This window comes from Callospermophilus lateralis, chromosome X (assembly GCF_048772815.1).
Source record: "Callospermophilus lateralis isolate mCalLat2 chromosome X, mCalLat2.hap1, whole genome shotgun sequence".
In the NCBI taxonomy this organism is placed as follows: domain Eukaryota; kingdom Metazoa; phylum Chordata; class Mammalia; order Rodentia; family Sciuridae; genus Callospermophilus; species Callospermophilus lateralis.
Window position 1 is genome coordinate 85,740,886 of NC_135325.1, and position 13,003 is coordinate 85,753,888.

The window sequence follows — 13,003 nt, forward strand, 5'->3', positions numbered from 1 at the left end:
ATTTTATCATCTTTACTAAAACTTCAAATTTGTATAAACCAGGAAGACTAAATATCTCACAATAATGACAACAAAGCTCAAATAGATTTTTTTTTCAAATAGATGTTTGAGGGTGTATTCTAATTCAAAAACATAGGTAAAGAAACAAGGATACGAGCAGTGTGCTAAAGTAGTACAGACTATACTAATTACACATTATCCTCTATCTTTGATACAGATTATAGGTATTATGAAAACCAAAACTTTTTCAAAGTGGCAACACAAATAAAAGGAAGCTTTGCTACATTTTTCTTTCAGTGGGGGGAGTGGTTATGGGAATATTATTGGGATAAATAAGTTTAAGAACTTTTGTAGACATATAGAAGCTTCAGGTAAAAGAATATATAGTGTACAGTACAAATATTCAATTAATGGGACTTGGATGTAAGAAATAAGGAGGTATGGATTATGGCCAGGAGTTGTGTAACCATATGTAGATAATGTTATTAGACTGAACCAATTAAAAAAATTAGTTGTAGATGAACATAATACCTTTATTTTATTTATATGTGGTGCTGAGGATCGAACCCAGTGCCTTACACATGCTGGGCAAGTGCTCTACCACTGAGCCACAACCCCAGCCCACTAGACTGAACAAATTTTTGTTTCAGATATATGTACTACAAATTTTCAAATGTGTAGTATATCTGCTGCTATTATTAGTAAAATAGCCATGCATTTAAAGTACTTAGTTTGTAAGCCCTTTTTATTACATATTTCTTAATTAGTGGGTCATATTTTTTTAATTTAAAAGGGGTCCTCAAACTTGAAAAGACTGAAAAACACTGGTACAGAAGATCTATAAACTTTCAGTGAGATAGGAAAGATGACATAGGACTATGTGAAAAGAAGCTGGGCATGGTGAAACATGCTTATAATCCCAACAACTTGGAAGGCTGCAGTGGGAGAACTGCAGGTTCAAGGCCAGCCTCAACAACTTAGTGAGATCTTGTCTCAAATCAATCAATCAATCAATCAATCAATCAATCAATGGGGTTGGGGATGTAACTCAGTGGTAAAGTGTCCCAGTACCAAAAGCAAACCCAAAAACTGCATGAATACAATGAAGAGGAGTTGGCAGTATTCATGTGTAAAACTACTTGCTTATAAAAAGGATAGCAGACTATTTATAAATGATGACAGTTCAGTGACAATTAAAGGTACACATTCTACCTAGCATCTCCCCAAAAGACATGAAATTCCTATATTGTTCTGGCACCTGGATTAAAACACTGAAACCATGTATTAACATGCAAGTAATATGCAGAAGAACGCATCCTCCATTACTAATTATAATTTAGTAATGAATTAGTATATTATCTTGCAGTCACTTAGTCCTAAAGGAATAGGGAATAAGGCAAATACATGTGTTCTTATCAGAATATCAATATATTATTCAGTGAATAATTATAACTTAGACTAGAAATCTCATTGTTAGCAAAAGGAAATAAATTTTGGTAGGGTAAGAATGAAATGCCAACATTGGGAAAATTGAGACATACGTATGGTGGTTACACACTGCCAAAAGAGGAGAGGAAGAACAGAAAGGGGGACAGAGGAGCACTAAAAACATTTTCCTTAATTCTCATGTGCAGTTGAGAAATCAAAGGGCTATATCCAAAGAAATAAAAGGACTATATCTAGAGAGGTTGTAGTCTCTAGTGAACTGACACTACAACAGTAATTATCTAGATGAAGTTACTTACTGGGAAATGTGATGAAAGCCTGTCCCCTCATTCGTCCAGTCATCATTTGGAATTGAATCGGAGGTCCCTTTTTCTCTTGGAACCGAGCAAATAATGACACAAGATCTCTTTCACTCACTCGGGGGCTAAGATTCTTCAGGTATAACACCTAATGTAAATTGAGGATCAACAGAAATATCACATGAGGTAGGTAAGGCAATTCTTCATTATGGTTAGAAATAGTTTCATATCAATATCATGGATTGAACACATTCATCTAATTTTATTCTCTCCAGAAAACTTTCTAAAATTATAGGCACTTTAAAAAAGCAAACACAAACTAAGAAGGTCAGAAAGAATAAGGAAAGAAGACAATGGCAACAATATCCTAGAAACTGGAAAAAACTAGATGATTAGGAAACAACTCAGGGGCAAGGAACATGGCGGCAGGCGCGGAGAGATCAAGTCTCTGACCTCTTCAGCTGTGGGGGTATAGGGAGTCCTAAACCGTCTAAATGCTGTTTGCTCAGGATCACTAGGCAATGCTGAACTGACGTGGATCTGGGGCGAACAGTCGGGGCCTCTCAGAACACACACCGAGCCCGGATAGGCGGAATTCAAGCTCCCGTTCGCCTGCTTCTCGCAGACAAACCGCTGTGACTCAGCACTAAACGATCACGCTGAAACAACTGGTCGGCCCTTCTGATCCTACGGAGGTTAATGCCAACTGAACCTTCATAGGCAGTGGCCACAGGATTGAAACGGGGTTTGGGAGAGACAGTCAGGACCCACCCGTTGCATTGTTCACCCGGCAAAGGGAACGAACTGTCGCCATTTGCATGGGATACCACCATGGCAGAGAACTGACGTCACCAGAATGTGGCGGAGGAGATAACTTCATTGAAACCAGCGGCGACAGGTGTGTAATCCCCTAGCCTTCCCTCTCCACACAGCGGGGAAACCTTAAGGGCCCCTCCCAGCTCTCCCGTGAGCGCGATAGTCAGACCGAGGGAATCAGGAGTGGCGTGGGACTGCGGCGCAGAACTCCCGGCTACCGCTGCCACCAGTGGTGAAAACTGAGGTCTCTTGCACCAGCTACCGGGGGAGGGGCTACCGGAGGACTAGCAAAATTTGCTGAGGGTTCTTAGCCCCAAGCTCTACAAACTTAGGGTCTGAGGGAATGGCAAACAGGGAGAGTGTGCCCAGTCCTTCATGAAAACAGGGCTTCCAGGAGCAGCAGACCTGGCATGTAGCCAGTATTGTGGTGAGCATCACCGGTGAGCGGGGCCTGGCTTGAGGAAAAGTGGGGGAGTGACTAGACACAAGAGAAGGCCCTAGGCACTCAGGATTGGAGACCCGCCCAGTCTGGGAGAAGGAGCTGCTGCACAGGGATTGGTTCCCGCATATTGAGAGAAGCTTGGCCCGGTGGGCACAGCTCCACCTACTGGAAGAGAAGTTAATCAAACTCTAAGACTGCATTTATTAATTTTTTTAATTTGTTTTTTTATTTTCATTTTTTGTTGTTGTTTTTAAAATTTTTTTAAATTTAATTTTTTTTAATTTTTATTTTTTTATTATTTTTTTTATTTTCTATTTTTTTCTTTTGTCTTTTCATTTATCTCAATTTTCTTATTCCCCCTTCCTTGAATTCTAACTGCTTACTCTCATTCTCTTTAGTAACTTCTTCACTTCCCTTCTAATACCTTTCCTCCCAAGCATCAAATAAATTTATAGGAGTAAACAGTAACTCAGCAGTCAAACAGAACAAGAAGTAACATGAGCAGCATGAAAAAGCAAGGAAGAAAAGGAGTACAAACAATGCAGGACAGCCTAAATATTCAGGAGGACCTAGAGTCATCAGAAAAATGATCAAATACAGAACTTACACAGATGGAATGGAACCTTAAAGAGGATATGAGACAGCAAATTCAAACAGTGAAAGAACACATCGAAAATGAATTACATAAATAGATAAAAGAAGAAGTTAAGCATCTTTATCAGGAGATAGAGATTATAAAAAAAAATCAAACAATAATTCTAGAAATGAAGGAAACTATAAACCAAATTAAAAACTCAAATGAGAGTATCACTAACAGAGTGGAGCAAGTAGAAGCCAGAACATCAGATAATGAAGAGGAAATATATCATCTTGAAAAGAGTCTAGCCAAGTCAGAAAGGCTGGTAAAAAACCAAGAGAAAAACATCCAAGAGATATGGGATAACATAAAAAAAACAAACTTAAGAGTCATTGGGATAGAGGAAGGTATAGAGGTTCAAACCAAGGGAATGAGTAACCTGCTGAATGAAATAATTACAGAAAACTTTCCAGAAATAAAAAAGGAAACGGATATACAAATTGTAGATGCATACAGGACACCGAGCAAACAATATCACAGTAGAAAAACGCCAAGACACATTGTTATGAAGATATCCAATATACAGAACAATGAGAAAATATTAAAAGCTACAAGAGAAAGGAGGCAGATTACATACAGGGGTAAACCAATAAGGTTAACAACTGATTTTTCATCACAGACGCTGAAAGCGAGAAGATCCTTGAACAACGTATTTAAAACACTGAAAGACAATGGATACCAACCAAGAATTCTGTATCCAGCAAAATTAATCTTCAGGTACGACAACGAAATAAAAATCTTTCATGATAAACAAAAGTTAAAAGAATTTGCAGCCAGAAAACCAGCATTACAAAGCATCTTGAGCAAAACACTACATGAGGAAGAAATGAAAAACAATAACCAAAACCAACAGTGGGAAGTACCTCAGTAAAGACACAGGGAGGGGGGAAAGCTAATGATGGAGAAACAAACTAAATTAAAAAAAAAAGATAAAAGATAAATAATCAAACATGGCTGGAAGTACAAACCATATATCAATAGTAACTCTAAACGTTAATGGCTTAAACTCCCCAATAAAGCGACATAGGCTGGTAACATGGATTAAAAAAACAAATCCAACAATATGCTGCCTCCAAGAGACACATCTGATTGGAAAAGACATACATAGGCTGAAGGTGAAAGGTTGGGAAAAAATATACCACACACACGGTCCTCGTAAGCAAGCAGGGGTGGCCATTCCCATATCAAATAAAATCGACTTCAAGACTAAGTTAGTCAAAAGGGATAAGGAAGGATATTATATACTGTTAAAAGGAACCATTCACCAACAAGACATAACAATTATCAATATTTATGCACCAAATAATGGTGCTGCGACATTCATAAAACAAATTCTCCTCAAGTTCAAGAATCAAATAGAACACAACACAATAATTATGGGTGACTTCAACACACCTCTCTCACCATTGGACAGATCCTCCAAACAAAAGTGGAATAAAGAAAATATAGAACTCAATATCACAATCAATAACCTAGACTTAACTGACATATATAGACTATATCAACCATCATCAAGTGGATATACTTTTTTCTCAGCAACACATGGATCCTTCTCAAAAATAGACCATATATTATGCCATAGGGCAACCCTCAGTAAATATAAAGGGGTGGAGATACTACCATGCATTTTATCGGATCATAATGGAATGAAATTGGAAATCAATGATAAAAGAAGGAAGGAAAAATCCTACATCACATGGAAAATGAACAATATGTTACTGAATGATCAATGGGTTACATAAGACATAAAGGAGGAAATAAAAATATTCTTAGAGATAAATGAAAATACAGACACAACATATCGGAATCTATGGGACACAATGAAAGCAGTTTTAAGAGGGAAATTCATCACCTGGAGGTCATTCCTCAAAAAAACAAAAAACCAACAAATAAATGAGCTCACACTTCAGTTCAAAGCCCTAGAAAAGGAAGAGCAAAACAACAGAAAATGTAGCAGCAGGCAAGAAATAATTAAAATCAGAGAGGAAATCAACGAAATTGAGACAAAAGAAACTACTGAAAAAAATTAACAAAACTAAAAGTTGGTTCTTCGAAAAAATAAATAAGATCCACAGACCATAAGCCATGCTAACGAAGAGAAGAAGAGAGAGAACTCAAATTACTAACATACGGGATGAAAAAGGCAATATCACAACAGATGCTACAGAAATACAGAAGACAATTAGAAATTATTTTGAAAACCTATATTCCAATAAAATAGAAGATAGTGAAGACATCGATAAATTTCTTAAGTCATATGATTTGCCCAGACTGAGTCAGGAGATACATACAATTTGAACAGACCAATATCAATGGATGAAATTGAAGAAGCAATCAAAAGACTACCAACCAAGAAAAGCCCAGGACCGGATGGGTATACAGCGGAGTTTTACAAAACCTTTAAAGAAGAATTAATACCAATACTTTTCAAGTTATTTCAGGAAATAGAAAAAGAGGGAGCTCTTCCAAATTCATTCTATGAGGCCAACATCATCCCGATTCCTAAACCAGACAAAGACACCTCAAAGAAAGAAAACTACAGACCAATATCTCTAATGAACCTAGATGCAAAAATCCTCAATAAAATTCTGGCGAATCGAATACAAAAACACATGAAAAAAATTGTGCACCATGATCAAGTAGAATTCATCCCTGGGATGCAAGGATGGTTCAATATACGGAAATCAATAAATGTTATTCACCACATCGATAGACTTAAAGATAAGAACCATATGATCATCTCGATAAACGCAGAAAAAGCATTCAACAAAGTACAGCATCCCTTTATGTTCAAAACATTAGAAAAACTAGGGATAACAGGAACTTACCTCAACATTGTAAAAGCTATCGATGCTAAGCCTCAGGCTAGCATCATTCTGAATGGAGAAAAATTGAAGGCATTCCCTCTAAAATCTGGAACAAGACAGGGATGCCCTCTCTCACCACTTCTATTCATTATAGTTCTGGAAACACTGGCCAGAGCAACTAGACAGACGAAAGAAATTAAAGGCATAAAAATAGAAAAAGAAGAACTTAAATTATCACTATTTGCGGGAGACATGATTCTATACCTAGAAGACCCAAAAGGGTCTACAAAAAAACTACTAGAATAAATGAATTCAGCAAATTGGCAGGATATAAAATCAACACGCATAAATCAAAGGCATTCCTGTATATCAGCGACAAAACTTCTGAAACGGAAATGAGAAAAAACACTCCATTCACAATATCCTCAAAAAAAAAAAAAATACTTGGGAATCAACCTAACAAAAGAGGTGAAAGATTTATACAATGAAAACTACAGAACCCTAAAGAGAGAAATAGAAGAAGATCTTAGAGGATGAAAAATATACCCTGTTCATGGATAGGCAGAACTAACATCATCAAAATGGCGATATTACCAAAAGTTCTCTATAGGTTTAATGCAATGCCAATCAAAAACCCAATGGCATTTCTTGTAGAAATAGATAAAGCAATCATGAAATTCATATGGAAAAATAAAAGACCCAGCATAGGAAAAGCAACTCTAAGCAGGAATTGTGAATCAGGCGGTATAGCGATACCAGATTTCAAACTATATTACAGAGCAACAGTAACAAAAACAGCATGGTACTGGTACCAAAACAGGCGGGTGGACCAAAGGTACAGAATAGAGGACACAGAGACTAATCCACAAAGTTACAACTATCTAATATTTGATAAAGGAGCTAAAAGCATGCAATGGAGGAAGGATAGCATCTTCAACAAATGGTGTTGGGAAAACTGGAAATCCATATGCAACAAAATGAAACTGAATCCCCTCCTCTCGCCATGCACAAAAGTTAACTCAAAATGGATCAAGGAACTTGATATCAAATCAGAGACTCTGTGTCTGATAGAAGAAAAAGTTGGCTCCGATCTAAATATTGTGGGGTTGGGCTCCAAATTCCTTAATAAGACACCCATAGCATAAGAGTTAATAACAAGAATCAACAAATGGGACTTACTCAAACTAAAAAGATTTTTCTCAGCAAGAGAAACAATAAGAGAAGTAAACAGGGAGCCTACATCCTGGGAACAAATCTTTACTCCTCACACTTCAGATAGAGCTGTAATATCCAGAGTATACAAAGAACTCAAAAAATAAAGCAATAAGATAACAAATAACCCAATCAACAAATGGGCCAAGGACCTGAACAGACACTTCTCAGAGGAGGACATACAATCAATCAACAAGTACATGAAAAATGCTCACCATCTCTAGCAGTCAAAGAAATGCAAATCAAAACCACCCTAAGATATCATCTCACTCCAGTAAGATTGGCAGCCATTCTGAAGTCAAACAAGTGCTGGCGAGGATGTGGGGAAAAGGGTACACTTGTACATTCCTGTGGGACTGCAAATTGGTGCGGCCAATTTGGAAAGCAGTATGGAGATTCCTGGGAAAGCTGGGAATGGAACCACCATTTGACCCAGCTATTGCCCTTCTCGGACTATTCCCTGAAGACCTTAAAAGAGCGTAGAACAGGGATACTGCCACATCGATGTTCATAGCAGCACAATTCACAATAGTTAGACTGTGGAACCAACCCAGGTGCCCTTCAATAGATGAATGGATTAAAAAAAATATGGCATTTATACACCATGGAGTATCACGCAGCACTATAAAATGACAAAATCATGGAATTTGCAGGGAAATGGATGGCACTAGAGCAGATTATGCTTAGTGAAGCTAGCCAATCCCTAAAAAACAAATGCCAAATGTCTTCTTTGATATAGTAAGAGCAACTAAGAACAGAGCCGGGAGGAAGAGCAGGAGGAAAAGATTAACATTTAACAGAGACATGAGGTGGAAGGGAAAGGGAGAGAAAAGGGAAATTGCATGGAAATGGAAGGAGACCCTCATTGTTATACAAAATTACATATAAGAGGATGTGAGGGGAATGGGAAAAAAAAACAAGAAGAGAAATTAATTACAGTAGATGGGGTAGAGAGAGAAGATGGGAGAGGAGGGGAGGGGGGATAGTAGAGGATAGGAAAGGTAGCAGAATACAACAGTTACTATTATGGCATTATGTAAAAATGTGGATGTGTAACGGATGTGATTCTGCAATCTGTATTTGGGGTAAAAATGGGAGTTCATAACCCACTTGAATCTAATGTATGAAATATGATATGTCAAGAGCTTTGTAATGTTTTGAACAACCAATAAAAAAAAGGAAACAACTCAGTACACTCCATAATTCTGAATATTAAATCAGCACCCACATCTCTATTTAAGAATTCTCAAACAGTTCAGAAATTGATAATTTCAGCTATCGCTGGAAATGGGTATTAAGAGATGGGGTTAAAATAAAGTTGGTGCACTCAAACCTGTTTAAAAACTAATGTGATCTTTAAATACCTCCTTTACAATATGCTACTGGGTAATCGCAATTTGCTGATCCTGGCAGAATACTGGAGTTTCATTGTTGGAATATGGATAATGCCATAACATAGCTGAGAATATGAATAGTATTTCTGAAAGCAAGGAGACTAAGAGAAAGAATGCATACTAAATGCTGGTTTCTCCTGGTCTTTGCCCACTACTTGGCTCCTAGAATGCTTGAAGTACCACACAAGAAATATTTGATTAGAGAAATGCAAATTAAAACTACACTGAGATCTCACCTCACTCCCGTCAGAATGGCAATTATCAAGAATTCAAGTAACAATAAATGTTGGTGAGGATGTGGGGGAAAAGGTACACTCATATATTGCTGGTGGGAGGGCAAATTGATGCAACCATTATGGAAAGCAATAGGAGATTCCTCAAAAAACTAGGAATGAAACCACCATTTTACCCAGTTATCACACTCTTCAGCATATACCCAAAGGACTTAAAATTGGCATGCTGCAGTGATGCAGCCATATCAATGTTTTTAGCAGCTCAATATACAATAGCTAAGCTATAAAATCAACCTAGGGGCCCTTTAACAGATGAATGAATAAAGAAAACGTGGTATATATACACAATGGAATATTACTCAGTCTTAAAGAAGAATAACTTTATGCATTTGCCAGTAAATGGATAGATCTGGAGACTATCACACTAAGCGAAATAAGCCAATCCACAAAAAACAAAGGTTGAATGTTCTAATATGTAGATGCTAACATACAACAAAGGGAGGTAGGGAGAGAATAGATGTTCAGTGGATTAGACAAGGAAATGAAGAGAAGGGAGGGACAACAGAATAGGAAAGACAATGGAATAAATCTGACATAACTTTCCTATGTACATATATGAATACACCAGTTAATCTCCACATCATGTACATCTACATGACTGGGATCCTATTTAGAATAAGATATTCTCCATGTCTGTATAAGTATGTTAAAATTGAGTCTAATGTCAAATAGTATTAAAAAGAACAATTTAGAAAAAAAAAAGAAATTAAAATTGAGGTATAATTGAGTCTAATGTCAAATAGTACTAAAAAGAACAAATTAGAAAAAAAAAAAAAAGAAAGCATTTGGAATAGATTCCTTTGGGGAAACTGATAAGTTCGAAGAGGAAAGATTTTTAAATGCTGACTTTGGATGGGAAATTTCTCTAAGAAATGACCAGCCAGGATAATTGTTTTTCTTAGAGCTGGGGACCAAACCCAGAATTTGGCAAATGCTATCCAAACACTCTATGACTGAACTATGTCCCCAGTCTCTCAGAACATCTTAAAATGAAATTCAAAGTCCACATGGGCCATTCATGTTCTCAGATCTTCCAAACAGCTTTTTAGTCCTTACTTATAGATATAACCATGGATTATCAGGCATCTGAGGGAAAACCTCTAATGTGAAGGAAAGAGAACAGAACAAAATGAAAAGAAGAAAATGGGGAAAAAGAGGCACCATGGAGGGGGAAAAACCTTCAAAAATTATAACTAATACCCTCAGAGAAATAATAGAAAATATTCTATCAAATAGGAATGGGATAATATTTTAAAAATCTAAGCAAATAAAAGAGCTTTCTTATGTGATTGAATTTAAGTTGCTTAAAATAGGTTGTTGTCAGGAGCCACTCTGGAAATACATGCCCTTAAGACCTGAGCAAGAGATAGTGATCAATTATTGTACACCGCAATAACATGGGCTTTACCTCCCCTCAGGTAATGAGGTGTGGCTCCAGGAGTAGGTGTTACCCGGTGGGGTTGAGTTACACTCACCTGTTCCTTTGTAATCCTACCCCTTGCCCCTTTTTTGGATAGAATGTTCTAAGAAGTGTCTCCCAATAAAGGCCAACTCCAAAATGTGTGCTCCCTCTCACCTCTCTCTCCAGCCTCTTGTGACTTTCTCTTGCCCCCCTGAGGGAACCTGAGGCCAGGAGCTGGGGAAGCCGTCCTGAAGCTTATAAAAATGTATTCTGTGTCTGTGTGGTATTTTGTGTCACCTCAAATTCACATGAGTGACTTTGGTTCAGTTAACTGTGCTAAATAGGGGCAGTAGTTTGGCACCTGAATGAGGGGCACTCATTGTGAATTTGGTGGGTTGACTTTGGTTAAGCAGCTTAGAAAATTCAGAGTAACGTGGATTGGGTTGTGAGAGAAAACAGGTTGCAGATGGAGAGTAAGGGACACTAATCATAATATGGGGAATTCATCATCTTCAAAGAGAGAAATCTACTTCATGATCCTGGAGACATTAATCAATCATAGGGGAAAGCAAATCAAGAGAACCCAGCTCACTACATTGTCTGTCCATCGTTTTGTGAGGAAGAATTGCCTAATTTGCCTACTTGGGAGAGGGTAGGTAGAAAGCTGTTTAAAGGTTGCCTCTCTGCTAAACTACCTAGAGGTACAATAGAGAATATTCAGAAAGTCTGGACTGCCTTAGAAATGTGTCTTTTTGCGGACCGAGAAGAGGACCACTAGTCCTCCGAGGAATTGTTGGAAAGGCTGCAGGATGCAATTAGGACCTTCGAACATGACAGCCTTGTGCCATTCCAAGATGAATTTCTCTGTCTTTGCTTGGACTAAGGACAGAGTTAAGTCACGCTCAGTCTGTAGCTTGTAAACCATAGACAGAAAGGCTTGGGGGCAAGACCTAAGACTATTCAAATTACAGCAGATTAAGGCAGAGAGCGATTCACAAGCATATCAGCAAAATTTGTTGGTAGGGGCCTGTGCTAGAGAGTAAACCAGCCCAAGTCGAATTTCAGGAAGGGAAAATCCAAGATGGAAGGGAGGAAACCGCACAGGGAAATTCCAGAGAGGCAGAGCTGCGGGTTCAGAGGAGGATCCCAAGTCCAATGGAGAAAGTGAGCTGGGAATTGGTTTAAGTAATCTGTGGTTGGGTGGTCCTGCTTCTGCCATTCGGATACGGCCACTCCCCTCCCGGAGAACGAGATTCAGCCATTCCAATGTGGTCTTTAGGAGAGAGAAGACATTACAGGTTTCCAGCTTTTTCCAGTTTTTGAGGTAGACAAGCAAAATCAATGTGTTCGAATTCATCCTGTGGTTCCTTTTAAAACTAGGAAGGAAGTGAAAAATTCTTGTTGTACTTATGGTCCAGTTTGCCTTTTGTTCAGAGCTTTATTGAATCAATCTGTAGTGAGCCATTACCACCTCATGATGGCTTACGCTAGACAAAGTGTGTCTGTCCGGAGGTGAACTTTTATTATGGAGATCAAACTGGATGGATTTTTGCACTGAACAAGCCAAAAGGAATAGCAGACAAGGTATTAATAGTCCCGTAGAGATGTAAACTAGAACAGCACCATTTGCAGATTTAGAACAACAGTTAAATTATGATTTACCAATTTATGATCAGATTAGTATGTATATGCTAGAGAGTCCAGAGAGAATTACCAAATAAAGGTAAAAAAAATTTTGGATTTCAGTCAGATCTGGCAGGGACCAGAGGAGAAATTCTCAGATTTTGTAGCATGCCTTTACCAGGCGGCAAATAGGACTATTGGTGATTCCATTGCATCTGAGGTTTTGGTCAAACAATTAGCTTTTGAAAATGCCAATATAGTCTGCCAGGAAATTATCCAACCCCATCAGAATAAAGGAACTGTTTCTGAACTTATTCGCCTTTTCTTTGACGTGGGTCCAGTGCAATTGCTGTGGCTTTAAAGCAAGTTTTACAAACTCAGTCTAGGAGAAGACACTTTCAGGGGCAATGTTTTAACTGTGGTAAGACGGGGCACATGGCTAGGGACTGTGGGTCGCCATGCATCTGGGGAGATCCACCTGGTTAATGCTGGTGCCATTGGAGAGATGGTATGGGAGGCTCTCGCAGGCATGGCAGAGGTGGCCAGCTGCCATTTGTGGCTACACTTCCATCTTCACCACCACTGGGAAACTGGAGGCAGAGCTTTCCCTGGCCCCGCCAAACAGTAGGGGT

At 38.3% G+C, this 13,003-nt stretch overlaps 1 protein-coding gene across 2 annotated transcripts in view; it reads right to left on the minus strand.

The window, feature by feature from the left end:
- Positions 1-13,003, minus strand: part of Rbm41 (RNA binding motif protein 41) — a 73,063-nt gene that overhangs the window by 5,343 nt on the left and 54,717 nt on the right. For both annotated transcript variants that reach the window (XM_077106891.1, XM_077106890.1), the window contains one exon: positions 1,746-1,893. In XM_077106891.1, coding sequence (XP_076963006.1) covers positions 1,746-1,893 — 148 coding nt within the window. The remainder of the gene's footprint in view (positions 1-1,745; positions 1,894-13,003) is intronic.